The sequence below is a fragment of the Hydra vulgaris genome, chromosome 14, assembly GCF_038396675.1.
Source record: "Hydra vulgaris chromosome 14, alternate assembly HydraT2T_AEP".
In the NCBI taxonomy this organism is placed as follows: Eukaryota; Metazoa; Cnidaria; class Hydrozoa; order Anthoathecata; family Hydridae; genus Hydra; species Hydra vulgaris.
The window spans coordinates 29,566,906-29,589,008 of record NC_088933.1 but is presented as its reverse complement, the minus strand read 5'-3'; the positions used below and the strand labels follow the sequence as shown (position 1 = coordinate 29,589,008).

Below are 22,103 nucleotides of genomic sequence, written 5' to 3'. Positions count from 1 at the left end.
AATCTTGCAAACAAAGTTTTGTACACTATACAATAGATATTTATTGAGAATAAATCAATTTCAAAATTCCTTCACAGATAAGGATTATTATTTTTTTGAGTTTCGATAAAATTAGTATAAAAAAATTACTCCAAGTTCACTTTCTATAAAAAAAGATATCGGAAAAAAGCTTTGGCCACTTTTTCACGATTTAGATTCACATTCATTGATGCCACTTGCTCAGTTCCATTTGGATCAGATTTAGCCATCATGCTCAAATTTTCATTGTGAGTTTCAGGAGTGAACTGATGGAAAAGATCCTTACCAAGAACTGATGAGAATTTGACACAATGCTTCTCAACGGCCTCATCAGGTTTAGCTGCCATACTCTTGGAGTTACTCATAGGATGTTTTTTATAAGACTTCAGTTTACTAATTTGACAAATTAAGCAATCACATGTTGTAGTCAGTCTTGTTGGTGGTTTTATTAAAACTGATTCAAAATTGAAATGTTGAGGAACAGTCATTGATTATCCTCTTTCCAGTTTCCATATTTGATTTCTACTGTTGTCACATGTTGCCAAAAGAACTCTGTCATCTTTGAAGTTAAAATTCTTTTGTAGAACTTGTTTAATGCTTGTCATGAGGCTCTCTGTAAGTTCTCTGTCAGCTTACTCATGCAAATGATGCAAACAGTTCTTCTGCAGTCTATATGTGTTTTTGCTGAACTTGGCATTTAATTTTGCATTTTTATAACTTTCTTAAAAAGAAAATTGATGAAACATTTCAAAATAAAATAACAACGTTTTGTTTATATTTTTACTGCCATGTTGTAAAACATAAATATCTAACAAATCAAAAAAAAGTGGAAAAAGTCTTATGGACAGTTTCAAAAGACTTCAAAACCACTTGCAATGGACATCTACATCTGTCTAGAATTACCTCCCAAATATTTTTTTGGGATATTTTGTAAGTATTACTTTCAGAATTTTCAAACTGTGAAATATTGTACCAGTAAAAAGATTTAGCAGAAAAAAAAGCATTACATATGTGACAACACTTTTAGAGCGGTAATAAAAACATTGCATAAGTAACAAAGTTTTATGAGTTATGAGTACTGTGTAACAACAGTTATTAGTATATAACAAAAAGATTGTTTCAGTAACAACATTGCATCAGTAACAACATTGCATCAGTAACAACATTGCATCAGTAACAACATTGCATCAGTAACAACATTGCATCAGTAACAACATTGCATCAGTAACAACATTGCATCAGTAACAACATTGCATCAGTAACAACATTGCATCAGTAACAACATTGCATCAGTAACAACATTGCATCAGTAACAACATTACATCAGTAACAACATTTTATCAGTAACAACATTGTATCAGTAACAACATTGCTTCAGTAACAACATTGCTTTAGTAACAACAATGCCTCAGTAACAACATTACAAAAGCAATTACAAACACATTTGTAAAAACAATATTTTAGTATTCGCGTAATTGTAAAATTTATTTAAAAAAAATTAAACTTATAACAACAATAAATTTAATAAATTCTTACTGTGAGCAATCAGCAAAGTTAAGCACACTGAGATTTTTACACCTTAATAAAGATTTCATGGAAGCATCTGTTATTCTTTCCACACCAACAAAGTACAAATGACGCAACTCAGAGTTAATGCAAACTGCATTTACAGAGACATCTGTCACGAAATTGTTTCCTACATACACATTTTTAACTTATTACTCTTATAGAAAACAGTTGCAAATAATTAAAATAAAAAAAAATGGTACTTTATTTAAAGTTTCAACCAATGATAATTGAACATTTGAAAAAATGCTTATCTTGGGCAGATGTTAACAGCATCCAGCTATAATTCCCCTGCCTTGGGGCTCTTAATTGAGTAAAGGAGAGTCTTTAAGTGTAATTAAAATAAAAAAACGTGTTATTTTATTTGAAGTTTCAACCAATGATAATTGAACATTTAAAAAAATACTCATCTTGGGGAGATGTTAACTGCATCCAGATAATGTCTTGTAGAAGGCCTGAGAAGAGTAATTCCATTAACCAACCTCGAATCCCTTCTTCATCTATTAGGCTGGCGTAAATGTAAACCTGTGTTACACTTTCCTGCCAAGAATGAGGAATGCTAGATCTTGACTATACTCATAGATTTGTGCCTCTATGATAGTGGTTATGGAACTCTTTTTGTTGTCTCCCAATAAGAGTACAGCTCTAAACTCAGTTTAATGATTCTATCAACCCCTGCAAAATTATAAGATTTAGCAGGGGTTGATAGCTGGGGCTGGAAAAAAATTTATAATACTTAATATATTATAATTTTATCCTACCATTTATTTTTTATTAAATACTGGCATACATTTATATATTTTTGCAAGTAACCACTATTAAGTTATGAGTTACTTTAAAATAGAGAATATGTTAAATTACCAGGAAACGTATAGCTGAAGACTTAAAAAGTCGTTAATTGTATAAAAAAAGGAAAACATGAAGATGGGTAAGAGTTATAAGGTTTTTTTGATGTTCAAGGAAAAAAACTGGATTAATTATCATGCTATAAAAAAATTTTTATAGTATGAATAGACAAATACAGTAAAAGGATGCAACTTGTTGAATAAATAGCCAAGCAAGAATGAATTTTGGTTTATCGTTATAGAGATGATAGCTCGTTTAAGCATTGACCATGATTGTATTGAAGAAAAATAAAAAACTTGGACCTTACAACAATTGAGAAAGAGTGGCTCAAGCTTGGCAGATAAAGGAGGTCTAATTTTTACATTGACAATGTGCTTTTAGACTTTGTCTGAGAGTAAGAGGGTTGTTATTCGTCAATATAGGAATGCCAACAATATTGCAATATTTTTTGCAGTAAATGAATGAGTTTTGTTGTCTAACAAAAATTGTGGATTTCAAGTCCAGAATTTAAATCCAGCCATTGCAAGCCTTAGGCAGATACAGAAGAGAGATCATATTTAAAATTGGCTGCTTGTTCTAAGCAATTAAAAAATGAAATTTTTTGTCAAGACAAGAGTATAAATTTGAGTTGTCAGCAACTAGAGCCACTTTAGATTTCATTAAGAACGTTATTGTAGATAAGAATAATACAGAAGCAAATATAGAATCTTGTAGTACCCTTAAAATTACTTGAAATAAAGAAGAGAATAGGCCTTCAAGAATAACTTTACTACTGCAGTTAGAAAGAAATAATTTAATAACCTCAAAACCTTTATATAAAGAAACTAATAACAGAATGAAAACTAATAGTAGGATAGTTGAAGAGATGAAATTGTTTTCTAGAGTTTTGAAAAATTAAAACCAATTATTTAGCACTTTATAAAAACTTAGAAAAAAACTGAAGAGAGTTCTGGAGAACACTTCTTTAAGACTACGATGGAAATCTTGTCTGAAGCACTAACTGTAGAAGTGCTTAACTAAGAATTAACTATAGCATTAGAAGCCAGAATAGTTTGGATGTTTAACAATGGGTTAATCTGCTTAACTGGCAGGAAGAGTATGTCCATTAGATTCAAGAGTCAAATTAGTGTAAGATTTCTTTGCAAATAACTCTCCTTTATTCTGGGGAGAAGTATAAAGATCAGACCCATGAATTAAAGATTAAATGTAAGACTTACTTTAGTTAATGACACTGTTGAAGACTAACCAAAAGTCTCTAGAACCTAACATCTGATATAAGATACAAGATTTAGTAAGCTGAGAATAACAGAGCTTAACATCAGACAGGACTTTTTTACATTAGCATATTGCAATAATAAAAGGACATTTGTTCTTAAGAGAGATGTTCTTGTAAAAAAGATAAAATGATTATGAAAATAATATTAGGATTGAAAAATGTATGATGTTACATTTTATAAAATATGGAGTAATAATAAAATGAGACTTAAAATTAAAGAGAAGTACTAAAAGCTTCCAAACTTTTATTCTAGAAGGAATACAATCTTCCAAGATGCACTTTATGCATACATATTATGAATATAAACATATCTGTTTGCTACTTATTTAGATGCTGGCATACAATATTCTTTCATTGTTATATAAACTTTAGTATTTATATGGTGTAGTATTTTCCAAAATGAAGATGATCAGAGGGATGTGTGGTGTGACTCTAGCAAGACGAGAAAAGGAGGCATAATCTTAGATTAAAAAAAAAAGTTGCATCAAACAACGTTTGTAAGAAAAGATTAAAGTAATTTAGGTATCAGCATGTAGAGAGGTAGCTACTTCAGTAGAAAATGGTAGTGGTAGAAGTAAGAAAATTTGAAGAGAGTGCTTTACATATTGTATGAATGAGCTTCAGTTAGGAAAAAAAAATGCTCAAGATTGTTTCTATTAGAGAAACAGCATAAAAGAGAAAGGCTAAAACATGATGATGATAAAGATGATCATCATCATTATCATGGTGATAATGATAATAATCATCATCATTATCATGACAATGATGATCATCATCATTATCATGATGGCAATCATGATGGTGATGATGATGATCATTGTTCTTGACATATCTAAATTTTTTTACAAAGTTTGGCATGCTGATCTTCTCCATATGGTGTATCTGGAAAAGTTCTAGAGATTATCAAATCATTTCTTTCTAACCGCTTTATCAAAATCATCCTCAAAGGCCAACTCTCTTCTTCATTTCCAGTAACTTCTGGGGTACCTCAAGGTCCTATCCTTGGTCCTGATTTATTTCTTATCCACATTAATGAATTTCCTGACATCTTACATCTAAAGTAGCTATTTTTGCTGATGAACCAACTTAATACTCTGTCTTGACTAAAAAATCTACTCTTTTCGATCGCTTAGAATAGGCAGTAGGTCTTTAATCTGATCTCACTTCTGTAACAGATTGGGGATTGTAGTGGCTTTTGTATTTCAGCTCCAACAAAACTCAGTAATTAACTGCAAACAACTATCACAATACTGTCAACATTTTTATATTGATGAATGGCAACCCTCTCACTAAGTGTTCTTCTTTACGTCTTCTTGGATTATTATTCACTACTGACCTCTCATGAAAATTACAATCAATTGCTAAATTAGCATCTGCTAAGGTTGCTTCTTTTTATCACACTCACCATTTTCTTATTCCTGATTCCATTCTCTACCTTTTTCTTATTTGTTTGTGATTTCATTCTCTACAAATTTCTTATTTGCTTGTGTATGGAGTACTGTTGTCATATTTAAACTGGTTCTTTAAATACCGCTCTTTCTCTCCTAGACAAGGTCCAAAAACGCATTGTAAATGTAGTTGGACCAGCTCTATCTGTTAAGCTTGAGCGTTTCTCCCATTGTCATAAAGCGGCATCTCAATCTCTTTTCTGCAAATACTATCATGGTCACTGCTCAAGTCATTCAGCAAAGTCTTATTCTTTTACTGTATCTCTCCCTACATGCTCTAAAAACTTTTATTTGTCTAGTTTTTTCCTGCACTTCAACCCTTTGAAACTCTTGCCTATCTTTATGTTTTCCTGACTCAAACAATCAACAACTTTTTAAGTCTTCTGTCAACCATTTTCTTGCTCTTTAACTCTATTCTTTGTTTTCTAGTAACTCCCAACTTAATAGTGGTTGCTTGCAGCCTGTTGGGAGTGAATCAGAATTTTAAAAAATTTATTGACAATTAGATCATGTCAAGAGATAAGGAAGAGAATATACTGTTTATAAAATACAAAAAAGATGTTAGAAGTTTGGGACTGAGCATATAAATGTAGCAGGCCTCAGCACATTTTAAAAGCGCTTTGGGAGCACTTTTTAGACATACCTTAGCAACCTTAAGAACATGTATAGGGGAGACTGAGGCTAGTTGGTAGCAAGGGTAAGTTGATGAATTGTGTTTATCTTCAGAGATTTTCATTAGAAACTACCAGAAAATGATCTAAATGATTTAAAACAGAAAAACAGGAAATCGGGAAAGAATCCCAAAGCATTGAAGTTCACACAAAAAAGTTTTTTTTACCATGAGCAATAATATATTGCCCGTATTTATTAAATATTTATATTTAATAGTATTAACTTTAATATAACCTAAATAATTAAAACTGGCAGCAACTGACTACCATACATTACAAAGCTAGGTAATGGGTAGATCTCAAGCAGTTGCACGGCAAAATTATAAGAATATATTATTTACATTGAATTTATTTTTTAATGACCTTTTTTCTTCAAAACTAATAACTAAATACACATAAGGAAGTAATAGTTTTTTAAATGAACTTTTTTGTAGAACAAAGTTTAAACAATTTTGTATTGCTTATTGTGCACCCCATCTTTGGAATAAAAAGTATTTTATTAAATTTTGATCGTTCTATTAATCTTTCTGTTTTTAAAACTAAATTGAAAAAATTCATTCTGTCTATGGACAACATTCTAAAATTCTACTAAAAATGTATGTAAAACGTATTTGTTAAATCTTCAGCATATTATATATTAAAATGTTAGCATGTTGTATTTTTGCATTATAATAAGTCTTTAATATAACTATATCTTATAAGTAAATATGTTTACTTTTTAAGGCTCTGATTAAAAAAATTACCGACTCAAAACGAGTTATTGAGTTTTATATAACAGAAGTGAAACTCCCCCTCCTCCTTCCTCCCTAGAGCATGACATAGCATATGGACAACCCCTTACTGCATTTCATTATTAGGTGTTACTTCTTTATATATTTCTGTAAATGATCCTTAAGCAGAGCAACAAGTGCTTTTGATTTCTCTCTAACATTAATTCCTTGATGTCTTTATCAGTAAATTAAAAATCCTTCAAAATTTTTATAGCAATTATACTTTCTCTACACTGTTGAGCAACATGCCCACTACCTGTTTTAACTATATAATCAAGAACAACAAGTGACTTTGTACACATCGCCAATTTTTCCCATGATCATTTAGTCTTTTTCATAACATCACCATAATCTCACTAAAAGTTTGCACATTATAAGTAGCATCTGCCATTTCACTAGTTAATGAACTTGTGAATGGACCCCATGGATCATTACTGGTAGATTCTCTAACTTTAACTTCTAAAAAAGATAAGTTTCTTACCACATTTTATACCTGTCTTCAAAGGTCCATGTTTAAATTACGTTGTTAGAGCAAGTTTTTCAGACTTATTTAAGGATGATGCTTAAGATCAGAATTTGAAAAAGTATGTTCTTTAAATGAATTAGAAAAAACGCAACATCAAACTGTACTAGCAATGAGTATAGAAGAAGCAGAATGTGAATGAAAATCAGAAGATGCTGCTTTTCAAATAGCAGATGTGTGATGGTGTTAGACTGGTCAAATTGTATACTGACTTATATCAAAATGATGGTCATTGTAAAGAATTACAAGGTCTTTGCTTTAAGGTAAGAGAACTTTCACAGTTAAAAATGGAAAAGACAGAACTGAAAAGCTGCTATGCCAAATCCATCATTATTGAAGAGTTCTGTGTGCTGAATTGTCTATGAACTGTCAGGTCTGCGCAAGACCGTAGAAAGCCAACAACTGATGATTAGTGAGTAGTCAATTATATTAGATAGTTGGAATAATTTCTACACATTAATGTGGCTGTTAACAGATTGGGTACTGACACAGAATAATTTCTACAAAGTAACAAGGCTGTTAATATATTGGGTGCCGACACATGACAATTCCTACACGTAAACACGGCTGTTAATAGACCAGGGAACTTGTAACATAACAAAACTATTTAAGAAAACTTGAACTTTTTTAAGAAACATGCATAACCTAAACATAAAATTCAAACCCAAATCCATTCAAATCTGCATTATTACTCTTATTATTATCCATCTGCTTTAAAATTATTTTTAAGGAGTAATTACCTAATGAGTTTTAATGAGGTAACTAACCAAGGCATTAATTAATTCCTACAATTATTTAAAAATGAATTATTAATTTTACCTTTTTTATCTTAATTTTAGCATAATTTTTTCTCATAATTTTAATTCTACTTTTGTTATTTTTAGTTTTTAACTTTGAAACTCTGAAAAAACAATTGGTATAACTTTTCATTAGTATAAATCTAATATAAACTAAAACTTCAATCAAATTAATCTAGAAACTCATTTTAGAAAATTCCAGCGCAAGTGAAACTGAAAGATTTTTTTAACTTATTAAAAAAGTATGTTATTAATTCAGATTCTTTTTTTTTTTTTTACAAAAATTTCAACAACAAAAAAATCAATAAAAATGTTAGAGCAAGAAACAAATTTACCAGGCTAACTACATCTCTTGTAACAAGGTACTTGATCCATACAAAATAATTTTATTTTAGTACGAAAAATATAAAACTGCAGATTGCATTTTTAAAATCAAACTGTTAACAACAGCTTAAAATCAAAACCAAAATATATAATTTAACACATTTCAACTGCTAAAAGTTAAAAACAAAAACTTACTTGCAGAATTTATAGACAATTTCTAATTTTTTTTTAATAAGAATATCTTGTGACAATCACAACATGTAATCACAAAATGACACACATATATTTTTTGACACATGCACATTTTTTACTGATTTTCGGATCTGTGGAAAAAATATGCAAGAATCACCTAAATATGATAAAAATCATCTAAATATGATACAAATCAATCAAAAGTTGACCTTGATGGACAGCACTCTTCTTCTTGTTCTGTAACTTCAGGGGTCCTCAAGGTTCTATCCTTGGCCCTATACTCTTTTTAATTTATATTAACGATCTTCCAGATATTCTCACATCTAAGGTGGCATTGTTTGCTGATGATACTACCATTTATTCTTGTCATGATAAGAAACCAACACTCTCTGATTGCTTGGAGGGGGCATTTGAGCTTGAAAAGGATCTCACTTCTGCTACAGCATGGGGCTCACAGTGGCTGGTGAACTTCAATACAGATAGAAATCAATTTTTTTCAGCCAATCATTATCGCAATAAGTTAGATCTTTCAAAATTTATGAACGGTGATGTACTCGATGAGTCATCTACTCTTCATCATCTAGGATTAACTCTTACTTCCGATCTTTCTTGGAAACCATATATCAAATCAGTTGCAAAATTAGCATCTGCTAAGGTTGCATCTCTTTATCGAGCTCGACACTTTCTTACTTCGGATTCTATTCTCTATCTCTATAAACCTCAAATCCAGCCTTGTGTGGAATACTGTTGCCATATCTGGGGTGGATCTTCTAATAAAGCCCTTTCTCTTTTAGACAAGGTGCAAAAACGCATTGTAAATATAATTGGACCTTCTCTTGCAGCCAACCTCCAACCATTATCACATCACCCTAATGTTGCTTCTCTTTCTCTTTTCTACAAATTCTATAATGGGCATTCTATAATGCTATAATGCTCTAAAGAGCTAGCATCTCTTGTGCCAACTAAAATTCATTCTCGTGTTACTCGTCATTCAATTAAGTCTCATCCTTTTTCTATGACTGTTCCTAATTGCTCCAAAAACTCTTATTCGTCTAGTTTTTCCCCTCAAACATCAGTTCTTTGAAATTCGCTCCCTTCATCTTGCTTTCCTGATTCATGTAATTTGCAATCCTTTAAGTCATCTGTCAATTGTTATCTTTAACGATTTTAGCTCTACAATCTTCATACTTTCTCTTTCAGTAACTTCCAAGTTTAATTAGTGGTTGCTTGCAGCCTTGTTGGAAGCGAAGATTTAAAAAAAAAAAAAAAAAAAAAAAATTGATTTAACCACTCTTAGTTCTTTTAGTCCTGTCCTGACCCCCAGTAGTAGATATGACTGCATTATTGCAGCTGATGTAGACATATAACAAAAAACCATTTGGATTGGTTGTACAGCCAATTGTTAAATATTAAAATATATATTTTTGAGGATTTTTTCTTAAGATAATGTATAAAAATTATTATGCAAAAAAGTAAAAAAGATTGAAAACCTTCTAATTTGAGTACAGCAAGCTTCTCTGCAGTAACTAACAGTGAAATTGATGCATCAGTAAGAAGAGGAGAGTCTAATACAGACATGAACCTTAAATCTCGGCATTTTATCACTAATGCCTAAAAAATAAATTATTATTTAGATAATAATGATAACAATGGAGGAAACAGTTTTTTTAAAAATATTCAAAACTTTATAATGTTTGTTTATATTTAAACAAACTTCATTTAAAACTTTTTTAATATCAAAGATTTAATACTAAAGATTTTATCTATACTTGTTTATTTCTATTAAAAAAACACCGGTGATATTGGTAACAGTAACAATGGCATTAAAAACAGCAACAGGTAAATTGATTTGTAGTGTCTTTAGTCTTTTTATCATGTCATAATTGCTTTTTTTCATTTTTGATTTCTAAAAGACACATAGTGTGTGGGCCTATATTTGGGGCAAAGACTCCTTTATTGGGAGAGTGGCACCCTTAAAAAACAAAACATGATTTATTTTTTATAAGTAATTGTAAATAATAAAAATTTGTTTTGTTAAATGTTTTGTTGTAAAAAATTTTTTTTGTTCTTTTTTATAAATAAAAATTAGTATTGTTTTGTTTGTAAATATATTTTGTTGAAAAGATATATTTTGTTCCTTTTTTCTTAACAATTTATTTTAATTGTCGAAAAGGTCTGTATTTTGTTTCTTTTTTCCTAATATTTGATATTTTGCTAATTTTAAATAAATATATATATATACTTATGTAGATAAATATATATGCTTTTATTTTGTATTGTATTATTTTGGTAAAAAGCTCATCATAATTAAAATCTTGTCTTTCATTTAGATAAAATAAATTTTCTCACCCACCGATTATATTGTAAGGGGAGGGAGGTAAGGGAACGGGTTCTTAATGGGTCTAAATTTTATAATGACTAAAAATTTCGAAAAACGCAAGGGAAAAATGTCATGTAAGTGTCATCTGTGTTAGACATAGTTATGTTATTAACGTGTTAACATAATCAGTAAGGTAATCTGTACATCAAACACATTTAAGTGACAATTTTCTTTCCTAAAGTAGGAAGATGTTACTTTCAAACTTTTTCTTTCGAAATAAATAAACGGGGTGAGATTTCTTATAACCTCCAACGGCGCCAAAAAGAGCAAAAAAGTAATAATATGTCAATCTAATATTAAATGAGTGAAATAATAATACAATCCTTTTCCCTGCGTTTATTATAAGTTCTAAATATGAAACAATACTTGTTAACCCAAAACCTAGATAATTAAATAACTTTTCTACTGTTTACTAAAAAACTTTGATGTTAAGAAACCATATAAAAAATAAGTATAGAAATGTTTGGTGTGGAACAGGCTTATCATGTATTTTACAGTCCAGACAGCTAATATATATATAATATATATATATATATATATATATATAATATATATATATATATATATATATATATATATATATATATATATATATATATATATATAATATATATATATATATATATATATATATAAATATATAATATATATATAATATATATATAGTATATATACAAATATATAATATATATAATATATATATATATATACATATATATAACATATATATATATATATATATATAATATATATATATATATATAATATATATATATATATATATATATAATATATATATATAAATATATAATATATATAATATATATATATATATATAATATATATATATATATGTATATAATATATATATATGTATATAATATATATATATAATAAATATATATATATAATACATATATATATATATATATATATATATATATATATATATATATATATATACATATATATATATATATATATATATATATATATATATATATATATATATATATATATATATATATATATATATATATATATATATATATATATGAAAACATATAAATTTGATAAATTATCAACAGCAACAATAAACAATAGACAACCTTTAAATTTAAAAAATTCAACAAACCTCTAAACACTCGTCTGTTAATCTTGGAAACTCATTAAGAATTATGGTGTTCAAAGCAGTGCAACCATCTGCAAGACAATGAAAACCATCAGGTGTCAACTAAAAAGTGAGAAGTAAATTTAAATACTTTATTGTAGAGTGTCTTGCAAAGATTGCCCTTTTTTATCTAGATGTTTTATTTATTTTATTTTAGTAAGTCAAATTTAATGCTCCTTAAAATTTACAACTTGCAATACCTCAAACATCTGTCTCATCAATCAAGTTCAACATTTATTAAAACCAAAGCAATTTTTTAAGAAAAAGAACTACCTAACAAGCCATCTCCATCTCAAATTTCTATAATCTTGCCTTTACATCCCAAAGTTAAATACACAGAAACAACCATTAAGTAAAATGTTGTTAATCATAAACCTGGGATAATAAGTTGCTATTGTCCAGTAAATCTGAACAATACTAACAACTCCCAATTTTTATAAAAAATATTTTATCAATTGAATTAAAAACCTTTACGTCCCATTAAAATAAATATTTGAGAAAATAACTTGCACAAAAAAAAAAAAGAATTTTCTTTATCATAAAAAAATCCTTTTTATCATTTTTTTTTTACTTTTTTCAACTTAATTAAAAATTAAAAAAACTTGAAATTTATGATAGCTCCTTTGAGCAATAACTATGATAATGATGATAGAGATGCAACTTTATGACAATGAAAGAGAGGCTCACGTTTGGCAGATCCAACCAGGTTTACAATGTGTTTTTGGACCTTGTTTAGAAGAGAAAGAGCATCATTAGAAGAACCAACCCAAATATGACAACAGTATTTCACACAGGAACAAATAAGAGATTTGCAGAGATAGAGAATGGAATCAGGAGTAAGTTAATGGCGAGCAAGATAAATAGGAGCAACTAGCTTAGCAATCAATTGTATATGTGATTTCCATAAGAGGTCAGTAGTGAACAATAATCCAAGAAGACATAAAGAAAAAGATTCAGTGGGAGGTTTCCATTTGTCAATATAAGAATGTCGACAGTATTGCAATAGTTATTTTCAGTAAATAACTAAGTTTTGTTGAAGCAAAAATTCAGAAGCCATTGCAAGCCCCAGTCTGTTTCAGAAGTGAGATAAAAGATCTACTGCCTGTTCTAAGCAATCAAAAAGAAAAGACTTTTTGTCAAGACAGAAGTATAAAGTTGAGTCATCAGCTAATAGAGCCACTTTAGATGTAAGGTTGTCAGGAAGATCATTAATGTAGATAAGCAAAAAAATAGGACCGAGGATAGGACTTCTGAGGTACCCCAGATGGTACTAGAAATGAAGATGGTTAGCCTTCAAGAATGACTTTAATAAAGCGGTTAAAAAGAAATGATTTGATAATCTCAAAAACTTTTCCAGATACACCATATGAAGCAAACTTATGGAGAAAACCAGCATGCCAAACTTTGTCAAAAACTTTAGATATGCTAAGAGCAATAACCCTAGCCTTACCGCCTCCATCTAATACACAATAAAATCTTTCAGTCACAGCAGTTAGCAAGTCAGCTGTAGAGCAAGAAGACCAAAAACCGTAATGATTGTCTGACACTATGTTATTTGATTTAAGATGGGATGTTAGAAATTTATTGATCAAAGACTCAAAAACCTTGCTAATCACAGATAGAAGAATGATCGGACGATAGTTGGAGAGGTCAGAATCTTCTCAAGAGTTTTTAAAAAATAGAACCACAGCCATTTTCCAGTAGGCAGGAAAACAAAATTCAGTGGAGCATTTATTAAATAGTTTAGAGAGTCTAATAATGGGTTAACCTGTTTAACTAAAATGAAAGGAAGAGTAAGGCCATAAGATTCAAGAATCAAATTAGAAGAAAAGTTTTTTGCAAATACTTCAGCTTTATTCTTGGGAGAGGTAACAAGATCATTACCATAAATTAGATATGGAATGTTAGACCTACTGTTGTTAATGATGCTGTTGAAGAACTTCTAAAAGTCTCTAGAGCCTAACTTCTGAGATAAGATACAAGATTTATTAAAGTAGGAATAATAGAGCTTAACATCAGACAGCATATTTTTACATTGATTTCTTGCAATAATAAATAGGGGTTTGTTCTCAAGAGAATTGTTCTTTTGAAAAAGATGAAAAAAATGATTATGATTAGATATAGCAGCTGCACAAGAAGGTGAAAACCATGGAGTGGAATAAGGGTTGGCTTGGAACCAACAAGAAGGAATAAAAGCTTTTATTCCTACCTGAACCCAGAAGGTTAAGTAGAAGTCACATTTATCAGCTGAGAGAGAAAAGACATCAGACAAAGACCACCATGAAGAAAATCATAAGAAGAATATTAGGGTAGTAGTAAGTAATGCGATGATAGGGTGAGTTTGAAGAGGAAGTGCGAGATGAAAGATTTATAGAGATTATAACACAGCCAGAACTACCGAAAGGAGAAAAAGGAGATACTGAACACTAGCTAGAGTCAGAGATAAGATACAAAGTAAGAAGTGAAGATAAGTGATTACAGTTGCCTGAAAAACGAGTCACGAAGTTGAATATCTGAGTAAAAGATTGAGAAATAAAGAAGTTATTGGATTTAATGCCAGCAGAGCTGTTAGAGCCAAATCATTCTGTGTGATGAGCATTAAAGTCACCAATAACAACAATATCTAAAACAGTGCAGTCTTGAGAAGAAGGAGAACAATGAAGAATAAAGAAAAAGATTATAGAGTAAAGAGGTGAAGAGTGAAGCGAAAGCACACAAAAGAATAGTTAAAGGATTTCTCAAAAATAGGTGAACAGATGTGTAAGTAAACCCCAAGCCAAGCATGTGACTACTGGAGTATTTGCAAATCAAAGGATAGTACCCAGCTGAAATTAAATCAGTCTCACGAAGAGCAAGCAAGTCTGGTAAATTTTTCAAAAGGTAAGATTCAACTGATTAAAGGTTACTTTGAAGATCACAAATATTTGTTAAAGATATATTAAAACAGTTAGGTGGTGGGAATGGTTTTTTATTTTTAGTATTTTGGGTTATTTTTGGCATGTTTTAAGTTTAAAGAGAACTTGACTCATTCGTAGATAGAGCACAACATCCCAAGCAAACTTCTATGCAGTTGTCTTAGTCCTGCTAATTATTCTAAAATTGTAATTTAAAGTTCCTTATGTGACCTCGACAATATATACCAAAAGCATTAACAGAGATGCCATCCACGTGCAACATGGCACTGTTAATACAGACCTTCTACAAGACAGTAGTTAGATTCAGTTAACATTTGCCCAAAAAATCTGCTAAAAATTTTGAGTTTGGCAAAAAGAGGTCGAACTTATTACTGAAAACGCCACTTAACTTCCGTTACATGGAAAACAATGTAAAAAAATTGCTTCAACTTTTAGGTCAGATTTCTACAAATCAGTAAAGCAGTTTGTATTAGAAACTTTTACAAGATGCTAAGAACTCTGTACTAATTTAAAAAATATATAAAAGCTTATCAGAGGCAATCGTCTAAGGAAAATAAACTTGCGTTTTGATACTATATATTTAACTTACGTTACATCACGCTACCAAGCTATTATTAAGAGTTAGAGTTATAGAACAAAAGAATTGCAAAAGTATTGAACTCATTCATTGAAAATAATTAACAAAAAAAATTTTAAAAAACTGGTGGCACTCTTCCTCAGTGATTTTTCATAACATTTATGAAGGTTATCAAATCAAAAGCAGTTTTTCCACAAGACTAAAAACAACTTTAAAAATATTATTTTAACATTACAACTTTATTAATACTTATTTGAGTCATTTAAATAAGAAAACTATTGACTTGTCACAGTTTTTACTTACACTTCTTATGTTTATGCGTATTGCCTTATTTTCATTAGGTTGAATTTTTAAAATGCTGCAAAGTATTTACATTTAAATCTTTAAAAATATTTTTGACAAAAAACTGCTATCACAGTTTAGGAGGGAAAGGGGTTCAGGTATATGTGATCATTTGTGACAGGAGGGAAGGGGTTAAGAATTGACAAATATAGGGTGACGTGCTTTATGGATTACCCATAATTGCATTTACAAACAATTTGTTTTACTAAAACAAAAATAAAAACGATTTTAACTGATTTATCTATATTATCAGAATAGCAAATAAATCTTTTTTTTTTTTTAATGTCTAAATACAAATATTTATTTAATTCTCATTTTTATTTATTTATGTGTATTTATATGTCAACTAAAACAAGAATACATAAACAAATAAAAAAGCAATAATATAATATAAATAATTTTTAAATAAATTTAAAATAAAAATGTGCTTTAACTAAGCATAGTTATTCAAAACTTTAAATGTAAAAACATAACATGTAATATTCTTTTGCGTATAACATTATTAATTTTAGGAAAAACAAAACTTTATCATGTTTTTGTTAACTTACGTAACATTAAAATTGCAATAGTTCTCTCGTTATTTCCTTAAAATATATTTTATAAAGTATTAAATTTGACCAACAACAATTTGAATATGTTAGCTCCACTTTCACGCTAAATTAATTCTGATTGTGCAAATAAATTCATTGGTAAAATAAAATTTTACAATGATACCTTTTTTATCATGCAACAATGAGAAAAACTGTAACTTTCAGAAGCATAAAAATGACTTAAATTAATTTTAGTGCTAAAGGTATATTTTAAATAAACTTTCATGTGTCTTCATAAAACAGTTTTAGAAAAAAATAAAACAGTTAAAAAAGATAGAACAGTTTTAGAAAAAAATAAAACAGTTAAAAAAGATAGAACAGTTTTAGAAAAAAATAAAACAGTTAAAAAAGATAAAACAGTTATAGAAAATTTTGAAAACAAATTACTATAGTTGCTACATATACTTACAAAAATAAAAATAAAATAATAAAAAAACTCAAAAAAACTCCAAAAGAAGTGTTTTTCAAAGGGGGCTTTCTAAAATTTGTATGACCTGCTTCACAATATTTTACCATAAATTTGTCCACAACAACTGCCTAAGGCATAAAATTTTACCCATTAATTATAAAATAATTTTTTTTTTTGAAAATTTCCATAAAATTTCCTAAGTTGAAAATTTTCAAAAAACTTGCAAACCTATTATTATATACCCAAAATATACTTATACTATATACTTTTTGATAGTCTTACCAGTAAATTTGCCATATTTGTGGATGACATAACTTAATACTCTAGCCTTAATAAAAAGTCATCTTTGTTTGCTTAGAATAAACAATTTATCAATCTCTTTTCTGAAACAGCTTGATGCTTGCAGTGCAAGATTGAAATTAGTCAGCCATTTTGAGTTATTTACCACAATATTTTTGACAAAACCATTTGATTTATTTCAAAGTTACTTGTGTCGCTACTCTTTATTGTACTTATATTTTACTCCTTATTACTTACTCTAACTTTATAAATCTTTTATATGTTCTTATATGTAATACTGTTGTCATACTTGGGCAAGTTCTTTTAATAAAGTGCTTTCTCTTTTAAACATGGTGCAAAAATGCATTGTAAATGTAGTTGGACCTGCTCTAGAAGCAAAACTTGAGATACTGTTTGCTGCCAAATATTTGATGGTTATGTCATAAATGCCATAAGTGCAAGCAGTTGCGAAGATTAGCATAAGCGCAATTTGGCATAAGTGCGAACCCTATGCTGATGTTTCCAAATTCTTTTGGCACACTTATGCCAGTTTTTGCAAATTTTTCTTATTATTTGCCGGTGGCATTGCTTTTTTTCAGTTACACTAGATATTTGGCTACTTTTAAAAAAAAGTAGCCAAATAGGCAAAATACTGAATAATCACCAAATATTTGTGACATCTCTAATTTTAAGTCTTATTTTTAGACTTAAAATTAGAAATGTCACAAATTTCAAGACCCTTAACTTTTATAAGGTCCCTATAATTATATAAAAAAAAAAGTTCATCCAAAGTAGGTCAACAAATCAAAAAGGTGCCATTTTACTAGTTTTTATAGAACTTTTTTTTCAATCTTTTTTAAATAAAAGATATATATTTTATAAAAGATTATTATGAAAATATTTATATACTTTTATAACTTTGCTTCAATTGAGAGCAATATTGACCTATTTTTGACAAACTGTTTTTTAAATAATATTTGTAACCTGTTAAACTTTCAGGTCTTAAAACAATCCTAAAAGTATTTTTATTCAGAAAAAATTTTAAATCCATTGTTATTTTGTTATGTAAAACACACAGGGGTATGTGAAGTCATTTCTAAAATTTTTTGTGTTTTGAAACATCCTACACTACTTACTTGAACACAACCTGACATATTTAGATGAACAAGCTTTTGTGTATACTTTCCGTTTGCCAAATAGAACAACCCTTTATCAGTAATATTTTTACAGTGTGAGATATCCAAATACCTTATACTGGTACAATACCTCAAAAAAAAAAAAATGTATAGTTTAAATAAAAATTAAATGCTTGAAACCTAAATCCAGACAAATTATTCTGCAACTTCTTTTCTGTCAAATTAAAAGAATGAAAAAAATGAGATTTATTAACGACATAACAATGTTTGTTTGTGTGTGTGTGTGTGTGTATGTGTGTGTGTATATATATATAAATATATGTATATATATATATATATATATATATATATATATATATATATATATATATATATATATATATATAATATGTGTGTGTATATATATATACACACATAAATATATATATATATATATACATACACACACATATATGTGCGTATATATATTTGTAAATATATATACATTTATGTATGTGTGTGTGTATATATATATATATATATATATATATATATATATATATATATATATATATATATATATATATATATATATATATATATATACACACACACACACACATATATACATAAATATATATACACTTATATATCCACACATATATATATATAGAGAGATATGTGTGCGTATATATATATATATGTGTATATATATATATATATATATATATATATATATATATATATACAACTCTTGAAATAAAAGTCAGCATTTGGCAATGCCAACCTAACTGCTGACATAGAAGTGTTTCAGGTTGGCAAAATATCATCGACCTCATTTCTATGTTTTATGGTAAAACGTTTATATAAAACTTTTTTTGCCAACCTAATGCCAACCTCTAAAACATTAAGGTCGGTAAATTATTGCCTACCTTATTTTTCCTAATTTCGAGGGCTGTATATCTGTGTGTGTGTGTTTATATATATGGCTGTCAATAAAGTCTTATGTATTTAACTTATATTTTCCTTGTAAACTTTTTTTCCAGTAACTTATTTCCAGTAAAAAAACAAATTTTTTTCTGGTAGAATGACAACTTTTTCCAGTAAAATGTTTGCGGTAAGAAATCAGTTTTTTCCCAGTAAAGTTATTTTCCAGTATTCAAACTTCCAAGTAGAAAATTTTTGTTTTTCAGTAGAAAAATTTTTTTTTAAAAATACTTCAAGTGTTAAATGGATTTTGGATTTTAATTCAAAAAGAAACTATAATCTATTTTGAATTAAACGATTGTTTTCACCAAACTTCACATAAACTTTATACTTTATCCAATAGATTTAGATCAGGGTTACAGATAACCATCGGGAATTATTCACTGAATCAGCAAGGCTTATTGAGCTTTTTTTTGATGACCTGGCTTTCTTTTTTGGTATATTTGAATATTTTTGGCTTCAGGAGGTGGATTGTACCGTTTCAAACGTATTGCTATTTCTACTGAATGCTTACAGGAGTAATTTTTGAAGAAATGATGACAATTACATTTTGCATCTTGCCAATTGTCATCTTTCATCTGAATCACCCAAATTTTAAATTGGTCCTTAACAAATTCATCGAAAGTGTCATGATTATGATTCTTGTAGATCAAAATGTCTTCTTTTTTAATTACATTTTTCTCCCAGCTTGGTATGTAATAAAAATTTTCTACTTCTTTATTTTCTGTAAGAATTTTTATTCTTGGATTTTACCCATTGGTATGCTGATGTCTTGGTAGCCAAACTGAGTGTTGTTGTTTTTAAAAACAATTTCAGATTATTTTGTAACCAAAGGACCAGTTTTCAATCATCTGCAAAGCAACAACTTGCTTATAAGAAATTGTTCGTAAAAGGTGTGCTTATCTTTAATTACTCTGTTGCCTGACTCAAGAAAGTTGTTAGTGGTTGGGGTGAAATGCTTATAGCCCTCATACTAATTGGAGTTAGTGTTGATCCACTCTGTTTTAAAGTAAAGTAAAAATAAATATTCTTGGTCATCCCATATTTTATGAAAAACAGATTGATGGCAATTAAGAAAGATTCTGGGCTGGATAACTTTGTAATGTTTCAATATCTGTCAAAATTGATGTTCTGTTCTCTATTTTCACAATGGATTTAATTTTCTGTGAAACATATCTGTACATGTATGCCCAACACATCACGATTTTTTGTTCTTCGCCAAAAACTAACTTAAAAGCATGGATTGAGAAGCATCCAGAAACCAAAACCTCACGAGTCATAACAACTTCAAAAATATTTTAAACACCTTTTCTCAATGTTTCAAATAAAAATATAAAATCTCCAGTTTTTTCAGACAGACAAACTCCTATGCCAACAACAAAAACTGGATAGCCTTACAAATAAGTTTGTAAGTAGCATCAGTATGGATGATCTTTGCATCTTTGGCAAGACTAAGCAAATGTTTGGTTGAAGAAAAGAATCTGAAAAGGAATTCTTCATTATATGTCACTGTATAGGACAAAATAAATGCTGTATGTTCTTCTTTTGGCACTGAAATGTTTTCAATAAACCATTTTTCCAATTCACCTAGACTGATGTTAGTGACTCCAAACTTTTTCTTTCTCAATTTTGCAAGGATGTTATTCAGTTGTGTTTATATCAAAATCTGTCAATTTCTAACTGAACTTTTTCAGAAAGTTTACCTACTCTTTTAGTGTCAATAGAATCATGTGTGTGTTGTGAAGTATAGTGTCAATAGAATCATGTGTGTGTTGTGAAGTTGTTTTGTATAATAATATATTAGATTATTATACAAACAATAAATGTTACAAAAAAAATTACATCGGTAGTAGTCTTTTTGACCTTCTTCAGTTTTGTTTCGAAAATCAAAACTCCAATTATTTTCTTTGTTCAAAAAACCTTTGACTTCATTTAAATTTTCTAATTTGTAGTCAAGTTCCTATTGCTTGTTTTTTTTTTTGGAGAACTATGTAGTGAATCAGCTTCATTTTCTGATGAGTATTGAGGAATGGAATTCATAATGTATTATGATTAAAAGAAATCTAAATATTGCCTTAATAATTGAAAAAAATCTTACATGAAAGTAAAATGATGCTTCTACTACTACTACTACTACTACTACTACTACTACTACTACTACTACTACTACTACTACTACTACTACTACTACTACTACTACTACTACTACTACCACTACTACTACTACTACTACTACTACTACTACTACTACTACTACTACATTTATAAATATATAAATATAAATGTATATTATACTGTTATATATATATATATATATATATATATATATATATATATATATATGTATATATATATATATAACAGTATATATATATATATACAACCCGTAGATGTTGTCCGAAAGTTTTTTCCATATTTTGTTGACAAAAAGTAAAAATTAAAATGCAAGACCGGAATTATTTTTTTTTATTAATTGATAGACTGCCTGCCCCAACCAAACCCTCAGTCGATGTAGCAACACTCCCTTGCGGGTCAGGCTAAAAGATAGTAGATGTAGCAGCACTCCCTTGCGGGTCAGGCTATTTGTCAGTCGATCTAGCAGCACTCCCTTACGAGTCAGGCTATAAGATAGTCGATGTAGCAACACTCTGCGCATGATTTACAGTAAATAAAAATAAAAATAAAAACATTTTATTATAAAAATTAAAAATAAAAACATTTTATTAAAAAAAATAAAAATAAAAACATTGTTTATATTGTTAAAAACATTCAGAATGTTTTTAAAACATTCTGGTCAATTAAATTTGCGTTTTTGTGGTTTTTTTAAAAAACGATTTATTTGTAATTAAATTAATGGTTTTTACTTTCGTCCAACACGCAAATGTTGGACGAAAGTCAAAAGTAATT

The 22,103-nt window shown here is 28.6% G+C and overlaps 1 protein-coding gene across 1 annotated transcript in view; it reads right to left on the bottom strand.

Moving 5' to 3' along the window:
* Nucleotides 1–22,103, bottom strand: part of LOC100213895 (F-box and leucine-rich repeat protein 13) — an 80,202-nt gene that overhangs the window by 32,120 nt on the left and 25,979 nt on the right. The window contains exons 10-13 of the mRNA XM_065817360.1: nt 18,231–18,360; nt 11,947–12,045; nt 9,922–10,042; nt 1,555–1,714 (exon numbers count right to left, since the gene is read on the bottom strand). Of these exons, the coding sequence (XP_065673432.1) occupies nt 1,555–1,714; nt 9,922–10,042; nt 11,947–12,045; nt 18,231–18,360 (510 nt within the window). The remainder of the gene's footprint in view (nt 1–1,554; nt 1,715–9,921; nt 10,043–11,946; nt 12,046–18,230; nt 18,361–22,103) is intronic.